At 65.9% G+C, this 14508-nt stretch overlaps 1 protein-coding gene across 4 annotated transcripts in view; it reads left to right on the top strand.

Annotated features, from left to right (window-relative positions):
* The first annotated feature begins 22 nt into the window (after positions 1 to 22).
* Positions 23 to 14508, top strand: part of TSC2 (TSC complex subunit 2) — a 31531-nt gene continuing 17045 nt past the window's right edge. For 3 of the 4 annotated variants that reach the window (XM_051839522.2, XM_051839521.2, XM_051839520.2), the window contains exons 1-15: positions 23 to 559; positions 1518 to 1604; positions 2895 to 3005; positions 4612 to 4756; positions 5311 to 5428; positions 5682 to 5730; positions 5980 to 6105; positions 6332 to 6405; positions 7550 to 7676; positions 8540 to 8683; positions 9381 to 9518; positions 10547 to 10650; positions 11248 to 11329; positions 13657 to 13812; positions 14144 to 14260. In XM_051839522.2, the coding sequence (XP_051695482.2) occupies positions 422 to 559; positions 1518 to 1604; positions 2895 to 3005; positions 4612 to 4756; positions 5311 to 5428; positions 5682 to 5730; positions 5980 to 6105; positions 6332 to 6405; positions 7550 to 7676; positions 8540 to 8683; positions 9381 to 9518; positions 10547 to 10650; positions 11248 to 11329; positions 13657 to 13812; positions 14144 to 14260 (1716 nt within the window). In that variant the 5' untranslated portion in view covers positions 23 to 421. The remainder of the gene's footprint in view (positions 560 to 1517; positions 1605 to 2894; positions 3006 to 4611; positions 4757 to 5310; positions 5429 to 5681; positions 5731 to 5979; positions 6106 to 6331; positions 6406 to 7549; positions 7677 to 8539; positions 8684 to 9380; positions 9519 to 10546; positions 10651 to 11247; positions 11330 to 13656; positions 13813 to 14143; positions 14261 to 14508) is intronic. The other variant, XM_051839523.2, reaches the window with a different exon arrangement.

Raw genomic sequence — 14508 nt, 5'->3', positions numbered from 1 at the left:
GGCCGGAAGTGCGGGTGGCGCTTCCGGCGGGCGTCTGGGGCTCTGGGTGCGCGCTCCGCTCCCAGCCCGGCCTCCCCGGCGCGCGGCGGCTGCGGCGCCGGCACCGTGTGGTCCGGCGGGGACGCGGGGCGCGGACCTCGCAGCGCCTGGGGCCCGGGCCCCGGCCGCGCCCTCCTCAGCCTCGCCCGGAGTTGCGTCCCCGCTCCGCCTGGGGGACCCCGGGCCCCGCTGCCGCGGGCACCGAGGTGGGCGGCCGTGCCCGAGCAGGCTTGACCGGCAGGCCGGTTTGTGGCCGGCCCCGTCTCCCCGCGGACCCCCTCGGGCAGGCGGGACAGAGACCCCGGGTGTGCGCGGCTGGCGGTCGGCGCCCCCACGCGCGCTTGCTCTGCGCAGGGGAGCCCTCCGCGGAGGCCCGCTCGCCATGGCCAAGCCGACGAGCAAGGACTCCGGCCTCAAGGAGAAGTTCAAGATACTGCTGGGGCTGGGGACCCCGAGGCCGAGCCCCAGGTCCGCGGAGGGCAGGCAGACCGAGTTCGTCATCACCGCCGAGATCCTGAGGGTGAGCGAGCCGGCGCGCGTGGGGCCGGGGTCTCGGCGTGCGATGCGGGTGCCGAGGCTGCATGTGGGCCGGCCGTGGGAGAGGTGGCAGGGGAGCAAGCGGAGCCCGCGTCAGCTGAGGACAGGGTGGGAGTGTGTGGTCCCGCGGAGGGAGGCCGGCCGCGCCGAGGCCGAACCCCGAGGGCCTGGGGTACCCGCGTCCCTTGCTGGGAGGTGTCCAGGCCGGGCGGGGCCGCGGCCACAGCAGAGGAGGGGGCGCTCGGTGCGGCGTTCGCCGAGGGGGTGAGGAGAACGTTCAGGAGTTAGTGGACGCGGTTGCAGACGGTGGGGATGCGTCTTTAAAGAATGGTTTAAAAAGGTGGAATTGGAGGTTCTTCGCGCTGGGTCACTCCCCAGATAGCTGCTATGGCCAGGGCAGGGCCAGGCCAAAGCCAGGAGCTCCATCCGGGTCTCCCACCTGGGCGCAGGGGCCCATCCGGGTCTCCCACCTGGGTGCAGGGGCCCAGCCACTTGGGCGGTCTCCTGCTGCTCTCCCAGGCCATCAGCAGGGAGCTGGATTGACGTGCAGCAGCTGGGGTTTAAACCGGCGGCCGTTTGGATGCCAGTGTTAAAGCTGTCTGGCCCCGCGTGTTTCTGTTTTTTAATTAAAGATTTATTGGAAAGGCAGAGCAGCAGAGGGAGAGGGCAAGATCTTCCTCCACTGGTTCAAAATGCAAATGGTTACAACAGCCAGGCTGCAGCCCAGAGTCCTGGCCCCCCACTGGACTGTAAGGGCCCGAACCCTCGGCCAGCTTCTGCCTTCCCAGGTGCAGCTTAACCCAGCCAACTGCTGTGCCACGGTGCCTGCCCCTGTTGTGTGAGTTTTGTCTCAAGAAGTTGCCCACGCTCAGGAAAGACCTGCCGAAGGCTCCCGCCTGTCCTCGAGTGGTCTGCGACGCGCTGGTTTCTTCTTTCTCCAGGAGCTGAGTGTCGACTGTGGCCTCAACAATCGCATCCGGGTCATAGGGCAGATCTGCGAAGTCGCCAAGACGAAGAAGTTCGAAGAGGTGGGTTTGTCTCCGCTGGGCTACGGGAGTCATGTACGCTGCCTAAAGCCGAGTTGAGGCACTGGCTTTGCCAACGACCACTCGGTGCTGCCCCGTGGTGGGCAGGTGTAACTCGGCTTTGCCAACGTCCACTTGGCGCTGCCCCGTGGTGGGCAGGTGTAACTCGGCTTTGCCAACGACCACTCGTTGCTGCCCCGTGGTGGGCAGGTGTAGTTCGGCTTTGCCAACGACCACTCGGTGCTGCCCCGTGGTGGGCAGGTGTAGCTCGGCTTTGCCAGCGTCCACTCGGCGCTGCCCTGTGGTGGGCAGGTGTAGCTCGGCTGAGTGCTGGGAACCTGTGTGGGGTTGAAGCAGAGATTGGGCTCTGCCAGCGAGGGGTGTGGTTTCACAGGGTTGGTGCCTTCTGGGAGGGGTGGCTGTGGCTGGCTGTCGGCGCCGGGTGCCCTCCCAGGTACAGGCAGGCTGCCCTCGGGCGGCTGCACCCTCTCCCGGTGTGCTGTGCGCAGAGCCGCCGTCAGCCTGGGGGTGCCGGGGTGCTCCGCCCCGGCCTCTCCCACCTCACGGGGGTCTGCTGAAGGAAGAGGGGCGTGGCTGTCTCGGCTGAGCTGAGCGTCGCGCTGCACACCAGCAAGGATGGGTGTGGGAAGTGGGCTCGCAGGAGCCCGGGGCGGCCTCAGCCCGCAGCAGTGGGAGTGCCGTGAGCAGGACAGGGGAGCTGAGAGGTGGGTGTTCCGCGCTGGCCGGGCAGTGTCCAGAAGGCCATGGCTGTCTTGTCCCCCTCCGAAGGAGGGCAGGCCTGGAGGCGCGAGGCGTCTGGCTGAGGTGGAGGAGCAGTGCAGGCGGCCCTGCCTGGGGGGCTCAGACACTGGCAGCGTAGGCAGTCCTGGCAGGTCTAGGGACAGTAATGGGCTCCCCGCAGGCTGGGGGGGTCCGTGGGAGGCAGTAGCTGCCCGGAGCTCTTCCTGGGCAGGCCAGAGTCTTGGGGTGGCATGGTGGCGTTCAGGCAGAGTCCTGACCCTGGTCCCCGATGCTCTGCGGAGCCGGCTGGGTTAGCGAGGGCAGCGTCCCTGGCTGCCTGCCGTGCCCCCCTTGCTCCCAAGCCTTCTTGGTTTGAAGGGACCTGAGCCTCCCCTGCTGTGGGGGGGCACGTGGGCTGTGAGCCTCGCGGGGGAGCAAGTTCCACGGCGGATGACCCCGTTGTTTGCTCTGTCCCTTGCTGGTGGGACTGTCCTCGTGCTGTGGGGCCGGGGTTCTCGGAGCCACAGCCTTACTGTCTCTGTGCTGCCGCAGCACGCCGTGGAAGCCCTGTGGAAGGCCGTGGCTGACCTGCTGCAGCCAGAGCGGCCTCCGGAAGCCCGGCACGCGGTGCTGGCCCTGCTGAGAGCCATCGTGCAGGGGCAGGTGAGCGGGGGCAGGTGTGGGGAGGCCCTGGGCACGCAGGGGAGGTGTGGGGAGGGCCTTGGGGCATGCAGGGGAGGTGTGGGGGAGGCCCTCAGCACGCAGGGGCAGGGGCAGGTGTGGAGTTGGCCATGGGGCACACGGGGCAGGTGTGGGGTTGGCCTTGGGGCACGCAGGGGCAGGTGTGGGGAGGGCCTTGGAGCACGCAGGGGAGGTGTGGGGAGGGCCTTGGGGCACGCAGGGGAGGTGTGGGGTTGGCCTTGGGACACGCAGGGGCAGGTGTGGGGAGGGCCTTGGGGCACGCAGGGGAGGTGTGAGAAGGGCCATGGGGCACGCAGGGGAGGTGTGGGGAGGGCCTTGGGGCACGCAGGGGAGGTGTGGGGTTGGCCTTGGGGCACGCAGGGGCAGGTGTGGGGAGGGCCTTGGGGCACGCAGGGGCAGGTGTGGGGAGGGCCATGGGGCAAGCAGGGGCAGGAGTGGGGTTGGCCTTGGGGCATGTAGGGGCAGGAGTGGAATTGGCCTTGGGGCACGCAGGGGCAGGGGCAGGAGTGGGGTTGGCCATGGGGCATGCAGGGGCAGGAGTGGGGTTGGCCATGGGGCACGCAGGGGCAGGAGTGGGGAGGGCCTTGGGGCACGCAGGGGAGGTGTGGGGGAGGCCCTCAGCACGCAGGGGCAGGGGCAGGAGTGGGGTTGGCCATGGGGCACGCAGGGGCAGGTGTGGGGTTGGCCTTGGGGCATGCAGGGGCAGGGCAGGAGTGGGGTTGGCCTTGGGGCACGCAGGGGCAGGGGCAGGAGTGGGGTTGGCCTTGGGGCATGCAGGGGAGGTGTGGGGTTGGCCTTGGGGCGTGCTGTGGTGGAATCGATGAAGACACCTGCAGATCTGGTGGTTAATGGACTCTGGAGTGAGATTACCTGGTGTCACTGCTGGTGTCTGTGTCCCTGTGTGGGTGTCCTGGTGTCCCTGTGTCCCTGTGTGAGTGTCCTGGTGTCCCTGTGTGGGTATCCTGGTGTCACTGTCTCTGTGTCCCTGTGTGCATGTCCTGGTGTCACTACTGGTGTCTCTGTGACCCTATGCGTGTCCTGGTGTCACTGCAGGTGTCTGTGTCCCTGTGTGGGTGTCCTGGTGTCCCTGTCTCTGTGTCCCTGTGTGGGTGTCCTGGTGTCCCTGTGTGCGTGTCCTGGTGTCTGTGGGACCCTGTGCGTGTCCCTGCAGCCCCTGAGCTAATGCTCGCCTGTAGGGGGACGGTGGTCCTACCTTCCTCCTTGCCGTGCTCTGGGGATTAACGAGGGCATCCGTGCAGAGTGAGTGGCGCTGGACATGGCTGTTGATACCTTGGTCCTGCTGCCTGTCCCCAGCCAGGGCCACTCCTCCACACGGCAGCAGCCCTACTGGTTCCCGCCGCCCCGGAACCCTGTCGACCGTCCCTGTCCCTGCCTGGAACGCGCCTGCCCAGGGGCTGCATGGAGAGGCCCGGCCACCCTGCTGCGGCACAGCGGTGCTCAGCACACCCACTCTGCAGGGTGTTCCTGTGGGAAGGGGAGGCTCAGGGCCAGAGTCTGGACGTCCCGGTAGCTGTGGGCGCAGGTGACCCCGTGTTTTTTCCTCCAGGGGGAGCACTTGGGGGCCCTCAGAGCCCTGTTCTTCAGGGTCATCAAGGATTACCCCTCCAACGAGGACCTGCACGAGAGGCTGGAGGTGTTCAAGGCACTCACGGACAACGGGAGACACATCGCCTACCTGGAGGAGGAGCTGGGTGGGTGCCGCGTCGGCGGTGGTCTCGGGCCTTGGGGGTTGGATGCACTCCTGGGAGTCTCCTGGGAGCTGAGGGTGCAGGGTCCGGGATTTTCTGCAGATACGCTGGGCTGGGGTCTCTGGGCTGGTGGAGGGCTGAGCCTGTCGTGCGCAGAGGACGCTGCCACGGGGTCTCCCCCAGGCCAGACTTCAGCCTTCCAGGCTCCCTCCCCGACCTTCCTCACGAGAGGTCTGAGTGGGGTCAGCTGTTGTGCTGTCCGGAGAGGGACAGCGGCAGTGCAGGGCAGGCAGGTTGGCGAGCCCCGGTCAGGCTCAGCCCGGCGGGTATGTGTGGCTCCCTGGTTGCGACCCCTGGTGACATTGCTGCCGCAGCACCACATCCCTGCCATCGCTCTTGGGCCTGGGAGCTGGTGGCTTCCAGTGTCCCTGCGGTTGGCCTGCTTGGGCTCAGCGGTGCCTCCGTGGCCCTGTGCTGGCCTCCGTCGCTGGGAGGACCACGTGGGAAGGGGAAGTGTAGGTGTGGCTCCCCACAGCCACCCTGGTCTTCTCCCCCAGCCGAGTTTGTGCTGCAGTGGATGGACGTGGGCTTGTCCTCGGAGTTCCTCCTCGTGCTGGTGAACTTGGTCAAGTTCAACAGCTGTTACCTGGACGAATACATCGCCTCCATGGTTCAGTAAGAAAGACTGTAAACAAAGTTGCTTTCCCGGCAGTAGGGGGCTCTGCAGGAAGTGGATGTAACCATCTCCCGGGTAAAATGTTACCAGACGGCCTCATGTTCTCAGAACATGCTGGGGGGAGGGCCGGGGCTGTCTCCCTTCTGTACACCTGCACCAGACAGACCCCAGATGCTTGTGCGGGACCGGGACCCCGGCGTGGAGGGGCCACGTGTTCCAGACTGTCACTCAGGCTATCGGGCTTCCCCACAGCATGATCTGCCTGCTCTGCATCCGGACGGCGTCCTCTGTCGACATAGAGGTCAGTGGCCTCCCTCCCCAGGGCCACGTCCTTTGCACCCTCTTGGGCAGTGTGGCCATGAGCAGGCCCCTTGGCCTCTCTGAGCCAGGAGTCTCCCTACCAGGTTGACTGGTGGCCTTTGTGCTGGGTGACCGCTCAGGTCAGGGTGGAACATCTGGTGTGAGACGTCACTGGCCTGAGGGGCATGGGAGAGCCCGGGCATGTCGCCTCCCTGTGGGCAGCAGGACTGGTGTGGACCCCCCCCCCCAGGTCTCCCTGCAGGTGCTGGACGCCGTGGTCTGCTACAACTGCCTGCCGGCCGAGAGCCTCCCACTGTTCATCGTCACCCTGTGCCGCACTGTGAACGTCAAGGAGCTCTGTGAGCCCTGCTGGAAGGTGAGTCCCCGCCCCGGGCCAGCCTGTCCCACCTCCACTGCTGGTTGTCGGGGCCGGGCAGTGGCGTCTGTTTCCCAGGCGTCTGTTTTGAGGTCAGGGCTTTCGGGAAGGAGGGTTGAGAGCCCGCTGTCTGTGCAGGGAGGGGGCAGTGGTGGGCGAGGAGGGCTGGGGCTGCCTGCTTGGAGCTGGGCTCTGCCAGTGCCTGTGACGTGTGTTCTGTCCGCAGCTGATGCGCAACCTCCTGGGCACCCACCTGGGCCACAGCGCCGTCTACAACATGTGCCGTCTCATGGAGGACAGGCGAGTGGGCAGCGCCAGGAGCAGCCTGGCCTGTGTGCGCCGTGCCTGGTGGGGGCAGCCCTGGGGTTTCCTGTTCTTTTTGGGTGGCCCATCCGGGATCTCTGACCAAAGCAAGGCCGTGTCCTGCACGTGTCACCTCCATCCTCTCCTCCTGCCAGTCCAATCAGAGGATCCAAAACTGAACTCAAGCCCCCTCGCCTGCCCGCGTGCCGCCCGCGGGCTCCCACCGTTACCTGTCACAGGCCACACTCCGGTCCCGCGTGCCGCCCGCGGGCTCCCACCGTTACCCTGTCACAGGCCACACTCCGGTCCCGCGTGCCGCCCGCGGGCTCCCACCGTTACCCTGTCACAGGCCACACTCAGGTCCCGCGTGCCGCCCGCGGGCTCCCACCGTTACCCTGTCACAGGCCACACTCCGGTCCCGCGTGCCGCCCGCGGGCTCCCACCGTTACCTGTCACAGGCCACACTCCGGTCGCTACCCCACAGCCGGGCTCTGCCCTGGGAGGTGCCTCAGACTCGCGCCTGCTGTGTCCGCACCTGCACCCCTGAGCCCTCACGTCGTGCCGCCCGCCCTGTGCGCACTCCTGCTCCTCCACGCAGCCGCTGAGCGGAGCCCTCCTCACTTGGAGCTGACTGTTGTCTTTGGCCGGCAGCGCAGCAGTCAGTGCCCTCGGGACAGAGGCGTCCCCGTGGGCCTGTGGCCCTGGTGGTCCTGCCTGCTTTAGCCCAGTGGGCCTCTCCGTCCCCACCTGCTCTTGCCTGAATGTTCTTCCCGCCTCGCCAAGCTCCCCCGAGTGTCCTCGGGTCTTGGTGTGGCTCTCGTGGCCTGTGGCTCTTCCTCGGAGCCCGAGTGGAGGTTCAGCACGTTGTTCTGCCTCCTTGACTGGCGCATGTGCCTCTGGGCCTCTGCTCTGGTTCACCCTCACTGCCTGGTGTGGCCCCTGCCTGTGGCCTGGGCGGCAGTGATTGGTGCCTGGAGGAGTCAGGCGGTCACTGCTGCCTCTGCCCCACAAGCACAGGGACGCCCAGCGGTGCTGCCGGGAGCCCAGGTGTGTCCTGGGGCCCCACGGCCGCGTCACACGTGGGGCAGCTGGCAGGGTGGGGGACTTGGCTCATTGCAGTCTCTGTGGGGCTCACTTGCAGAACCTACATGGAGGACGCCCCACTGCTGCGAGGGGCTGTGTTCTTTGTGGGCATGGCCCTCTGGGGAGCCCACCGCCTCTACTCGCTCAAGAACTCGCCGACGTCTGTCCTGCCGTCCTTTTACGAGGTAATGTGGTTTCCTGGCTGTGGTGAGCTGGTGAGAAGGGGCCTCCCAGGCCCATCCAGCCGCAGCTCAGCCATGTCCCTGGTCAGTCGCTTCTCACCGGGGCTGCGGTGGGGCCACCGAGACGTGGTCTCGGCCAGCGTGCTGCCCGGCACGTTCGGCCTCCTGCGCGTCGGCCTGGGACTGTGTAGGCTCCCGGGCAGCTCTTCCGGGTTGGCTTTAAAGGTTGAACGGCAGAGTGGCTCTGCTGGTTCACCCCTCGGTCAGCTGCAGCAGCAGGGCTGGGCCAGGCTGAAGCCGGGAGGCAGGAGCCCCGTCTGGGTCTCAGAGCGGCTGCCTCCCAGGCGGCTCAGGGCGCTGGGTCGGAAGTGGAGCAGCGGGGTCGCGCTGGCCCTCCCGTGCGGGTGCGCGGCCTAACCTGCTGTCCACGTTCACTCTGAGTGACAGCACTCCCTTCCTCAGTGTGCGCACACGGCAGAGTCCCTGCCGGCGTGTGCCGTGGCTCGTGTGCCGGGCTGTCACGTCACCCTCTGGTCAGCCAAGAGCAGCTGTACAGGCCGCGTGCCCTGGGTTACGCAGAGGCCCTGCCCCCATGTGCTCTGTGCCCCTCATCGGGCAGGGGCTCACTCAGAGCTTGGGTGGGGGTGCCAGCACACCGGCGCTGGGATGCCTGGGGACCACCCTGGAGCTGTACGGAGACACCCTCGGCTCCTCTAAGCCCGCTCCGTACCCGTGGTATGTGTGTGGTAGGCAGTGCCTGCCCGGGCACCTGCTCCGTGCCGGGGCTCTGTGTGTGACACGTGGCTGCTGGGGCTCTCTGTGAGGGACACGTGGCTGACCCTGGGCGCCCGGGCCTCCTGTTCCAGGCCATGACCTGTCCCAATGAGGTGGTGTCCTATGAGGTCGTCCTGTCCGTAAGCAGGCTCATCAAGAAGTACAGGAAGGAGCTGCAGGCCGTGACGTGGGACCTTCTGCTGGACATCGTTGAGCGCCTGCTGCAGCAGCTCCAGGTGCGGCGGGGCCAAGGCCCGGACCCCAGGCACATGGGGTCTCCCACCTGTGCGTCTGGGCCTGCTTCGGGGGCTCTGCCTACAGGGCTGTGCATTCTGCCTTCTGATGGGTCTTGGTGGTGCCCCTGTCTTCCTGGGACACAGATCCGGTGTTTGCAGCTGAGCCCCATGGTTGGTTCTTGGCCCAGATAGGAGTGTGGGGTCCTGGAGACAGCTTCAGGGCGCCCGGAGTGCCGGCCCTGATCTCGGCGAGACTGGACGGTGGTGTTAGCCAAGGAGGAGGCCCAGCCGGCCACGCAGGGGCTGGACGCCGACCCGCTTGGCATCTAGCTCATGGCCTAGGGCCTGGCCTCCTCACAGGGGCCTGGGCCAGGCGACGGGAGGGCAACCAGGCCAGTGGAAGGGAGGGCCGGGCCCTGGGCTAGACCATGCCACTGATAGGCTGGCAAGTGGTGCCTGGGCTTCAGAGGCAGGCCTCGCCCAGGGCCCCTAGGAGGCGTTGGGCCTGGGGCAGGAGTAAAGGGGTCAGTCTCGCTGCTCTTGGCCTTCTCCCTGTTCCCCTCCTGGGCCTGGGCACATGGGCACAGCCAAGACTCCCTGAGCAAGGGGCAGGCAGCATGGTGGAGAGGGCCTGTGGGTCCAGGTGGGTCCTGGGGCCATGGACGGAGACGTGTGTGATGGGTCCTTGGTCTTGTAGAGCCTGGACAGCCCGGAGCTCAGGACCATCGTCCACGACCTTCTGACCACGGTGGAGGAGCTGTGTGACCAGAATGAGTTCCATGGCTCCCAGGAGAGATACTTCGAGCTGGTGGAGAGATGTGCAGACCAGAGACCCGTGAGCTCCCCCAGCCCCCACCCCGTGCCTCTGCTGCCTTGGGGTCAGTCCAAGAGGGGGGTCTCGGGCTGTGTGGAGGGCCCTCCTAGGAGCTCTCGCGACTGCTCAGCTCACCCGGGCCTGATTGTCACTCCTGACTATGTGGAGCAAGGTTCCACCAGGCCCCCTGGGCACTGGTTTTCCCACCAGGCCCCCTGGACACTGATTCTCCCCCATGTCCTGTGGAGGCCGGCTTTTCCCTGGGCCCCATGGACGCTGGCTCTGCTGTGTCCTGTGGAGGCTGGCTCTTCTCTGGGCCCCATGGGCACTGTCTCTGCTGTGTCCCGTGTACACTGGCTCTCCCCTGGGCCCCCTGGACGCTGTCTCTGCTGTGTCCCGTGGACACTGTCTCTGCTGTGTCCCGTGTACACTGGCTCTGCTGTGTCCCCTGGACACTGTCTCTGCTGTGTCCTGTGGACACTGTCTCTGTTGTGTCCCGTGTACACTGGCTCTCCCCTGGGCCCCCTGGACACTGTCTCTGCTGTGTCCCGTGGACGCTGGCTCTGCTGTGTCCCGTGTACACTGGCTCTGCTGTGTCCTGTGGACGCTGGCTCTGCTGTGTCCTGTGGACGCTGGCCCTGTCGTGTGTCCCGTGGACGCTGGCTCTGCTGTGTCCCGTGGACGCTGGCTCTGCTGTGTCCCGTGGACGCTGTCTCTGCTGTGTCCCGTGGACGCTGGCTCTCCCCTGGGCCCCCTGGACACTGTCTCTGCTGTGTCCCGTGTACACTGGCTCTGCTGTGTCCTGTGGACGCTGGCTCTGCTGTGTCCCGTGGACACTGGCTCTCCACCACTTCCCGTAGACCCTGGCCCTGTCGCGTGTCCCGTGGACGCTGGCTCTCACGGCGGCATCCGTCTCTGCAGGAATGCTCAGCCTGATGCTGGGCTTCTCCAGTGGCCAGGGCGCCTCCGTCCCTGTGTACCCGCCGCGGGAGCTGCTCTCAGCGGCTGAACCAGGCAGTTGTCAACACAGCCTGTTCTTTTTCTCACAGGAGTCCTCCCTCTTGAATTTAGTCTCCTACAGAGCTCAGTCAATTCACCCAGCAAAGGACGGCTGGATTCAGAACCTGCAGCTGCTGATGGAGCGGTTCTTCAGGTATTGGGTCTCCTGGGCCCGGCGCCTCGGCCCGCCCTGCGTCTCTGTTCTCTGAGCCCTGCCCGGGGGCCGGGTCTCGGGACCCGCCCTGAGTCAGGGCCTTCCTTGCTGGCTCTTACTGTTTCTTTTAGAATTTGTATTTCTTTGCGGGTCAGAGCACGCCGGCCGCCGTTTGCTCCCCGACCCTGGTGTTTGGGCCTGGGCTGGCTGTGAAGCCGGGAGGCGGGACCTCAGGTCAGGTCGCCGCGTGGGGAGCAGGGATGTAGAGCTGCAGTTTGTCAGGCTGCGCTTTGGCTGGAAGCCGGAGTCTGGAGCCGGAGCCGGCATGGAGCCGGCACTCGGACAGGGGACGTGGCCGTCAGGTGCCGGGCCAAACGCCTGCCCCACCTTGCTGCTCCCTGAAACTGGGTCTCGTGAGTTCTTGGTAGCCGGTGTCTGCCGAGCTGGCGGCAGGGCTGGGGCGGGGCTGGAAGGACAGCAGGCCGGGGCGCACGGGGGAGTCCAGGGCCAGGCCTGCCCTGCGCAGGCTGGGGGAGGGCTGCCGAGGCTGCTGCGGGCGGAGGTGTGCCCCGTAGCCACGGGCCTGCCGTTCCCCAGGAACGAGACCCGCAGTGCCGTGCGCATCAAGGTGCTGGACGTGCTGTCCTTCGTGCTGCTCATCAACAGGCAGTTCTACGAGGTGAGCACCCGGCTTCTGCTCCCCACCCCGGCTTCTGCTCCCACCCCGGGCTTCTGCCCCCCACCCCGGCTTCTGCTCCCCACCCCGGCTTCTGCCCCCACCCCGGCTTCTGCCCCCACCCCGGCTTCTGCCCCCACCCCGGGCTTCTGCCCCCCACCCCGGCTTCTGCCCCCCACCCCGGCTTCTGCCCCCCACCCCGGCTTCTGCCCCCACCCCGGGCTTCTGCTCCCCACCCCGGGTTCTGCCCCCACCCCGGGTTCTGCCCCCACCCCGGCTTCTGCCCCCCACCCCGGGCTTCTGCCCCCACCCCGGGCTTCTGCCCCCCACCCCGGCTTCTGCCCCCCACCCCGGCTTCTGCCCCCACCCCGGGCTTCTGCTCCCCACCCCGGGCTTCTGCTCCCCACCCCGGGCTTCTGCTCCCCACCCCGGGTTCTGCCCCCACCCCGGCTTCTGCCCCCACCCGGGCTTCTGCCCCCCACCCCGGCTTCTGCCCCCACCCCGGCTTCTGCCCCCACCCCGGGTTCTGCTCTCGGACGGCCGGGGCCCCGCGCACCCCCTGCTGGGCTTCCAGCCACGTCTGTCCTGTGCTGCCTTACCCGTGGTGCCCCTGCCAGGCGCCCTGGGGACCCAGGACACAGGTGCCTCACACGGTGCTGCTCCCGGGCTACAGTCTCGGGCAGGGCTCCTTCCTCTTGCTGTTGTCCCCCCCCCCCGCCCCTGTGCGCCTGGATCTGCTCCGCCACTGATGGCCGTGGCCAGTTTGTCCCCCGGCCTGCCCTTTGTGAGGTCTGTGCACAGCCTGCCCCATGCCCTTCCCCCTGCCCCCCCCCCCCCGAGGCCTGCTTGCCCCAGCCTTGCCTGTCTGCTCCCTTCTTCCTGGTGCTGCTGTGCCCGCCTCTGTCTCCTGCGACTCCACCCTCAGGAAGCAGAGCTCAGGGATGTTCGTTCCTCCCAGGAGGCCCCTCTGGCTGGCTGGTTCCTCATCTGGGTTGGGCTCTTTCTTTTTTTTATAAGATTGATTGATTTGAGAGACAGAGGTCTTCATCTGCTGGGTCACTCCCCAGATGTCACATAGGCCAGAGGTGCACCCATCCAAAGCCAGGAGCCAGGAGCCGCTTCCTGTCTCCCGTGCAGGTGCAGCCCATCCTCTACTGCTTTCCCAGGCCGTGGTGGAAAACTGGGTTGGAAGTAGAGCAGCTGGGACTCAAACTGGCACCCTAGGGGGTGCTGGCACTGCAGGCGGCGGCTTTTACCCGCTACGCCACAGCGCCGGCCTGCCGGGTTGGTCGTGTCCTGCTCTCTGCTCCTGTGGCACTTCTCACCTGCTTCCGTCACACTGTGTGCGCATAACGCAGGTGCCCGTGCGGCCCTCAGCGTAGGAGGCACTGACAGTGACGCCGAGCGCAGAGCATCAGGGACGTTGCCGGGCTCCATCTTTGTGCCATCACTGCTGTACCGTGGGGTGGCAGGTGCTCTGGGGCAGGATGCTGGGGTCCTGAGTGAGGGCTGGTGGTGTGGCTGACGCACACGTATGTACACACCTGCGCACTTGCACACACACGCACACACAAACACACTTGTGCCTGTGCACACACATGCACACACAAGCACAGACACATACACTCATGCACACATATACTAGCACACGTAAACACACTTACATATACCTGTGCACACGCTTACACAGACACGTAAACTCATGCACACATATACTAGCACACGTAAACACAGACTTACATATACCTGTGCACACGCTTACACAGACACGTAAACACTCATGCACACATATACTAGCACACGTAAACAGACTTACATATACCTGTGCACACATACGCTTACACAAGCACACACACGTAAACACTCATGCACACATATACTAACATAAACACACACACCACACATAAACGTGCACACATGCATACATACACATGTACACACACTTAAACACCACACAAACACGTGCACACACATAACTTACACATGTATGCACATGGACACATGCACACATACGCATTTATGTGTGCACAAGCAAGCACTCACACATGCAGATGCACATGCGTGCACAAACACGCACGTACACATGCACACACTAACACACACGAGTGCACACACATTTACATGCACACAATACAGTATACATACACACGAGTGTACACGTTAACACATGCATTTACATGCACACACATAACACATACATATGGGTGCACACATTAACACATACATGCACACACACATGCACTCGGTGCCCACGACGTGGGGTCTCGAAGGCCTTGGCTGCTGCTGGGTCACTGAAAGGCGCCCACCTTCCTGCCCCGTGCCCTGTGCAGGAGGAGCTGATCAACACGGTGGTCATCTCCCAGCTCTCCCACATCCCCGAGGATAACGACCACCAGGTCCGGAAGCTGGCCACCCAGCTGCTGGTGGACCTGGCCGAAGGCTGCCACACTCACCACTTCAACAGCCTGCTGGACGTCATTGAGAAAGTGAGCGCTGCCGGGGTGCTGGGGCTCCTGTAGACAGCGGCCTGGGGTGGCCCTCCTCGGGGCGCTGTGTGCCGCGGTGCCTCATCCCAGCAGAGGTGGGCGGTGTCAGACCCTCGCCCGGCTGCCTGCTGCACAGCTTGTGCCCTTCCCCAGGGCCTCGGGAGCTGGGGGACAGTGGCGTCCACGCAGCAGCAGCATGGCGGTTGGTGGACGGTCACTGTGGTACGCTTGGGCTTCTGAGAAGTGCAGGAGGCGTGTTCGTGGGAGGCGGCACTGGCTCCTGCTGCCGCAGGGGGCTGGTGGCTGAGGACTCCACCCGTTCTCTCTGAAGGTGACGGCCCGCTCCCTCTCTCCACCTCCTGAGCTGGACGAGAGGGGCGCGGCTGCCTACTCGGCCTCCCTGGAGGACGTGAAGACTGCGGTCCTGGGGCTCCTGGTCATCCTTCAGGTGAGGCCCTGCGCAGGTGGCCTCTGCCGGGGCCTGGTGGCCAGTGCTGCTGGGGCTGCTCTCTGGCGAGGTGGGGATGTCCCAGGGGTCGTGATGGTTACGGTGGGCAGCCTGGGTGTGTCCTCACTCCCCCAGTTACAGGGGACAGGGAACAGGGACGAGGCTTCCTGTGTCGGAGCTGCGCCTCAGCAGATGAGGCGGGAGAGGGCCCCGTGCTCCCCACCCCCACCCCACTGCTGGGATGGTGT

Source organism: Oryctolagus cuniculus, chromosome 19 (assembly GCF_964237555.1).
Source record: "Oryctolagus cuniculus chromosome 19, mOryCun1.1, whole genome shotgun sequence".
Lineage (NCBI taxonomy): Eukaryota > Metazoa > Chordata > Mammalia > Lagomorpha > Leporidae > Oryctolagus > Oryctolagus cuniculus.
The sequence above is the reverse complement of the archived record's forward strand: the minus strand, read 5'-3'. Positions and strand labels throughout refer to the sequence as shown.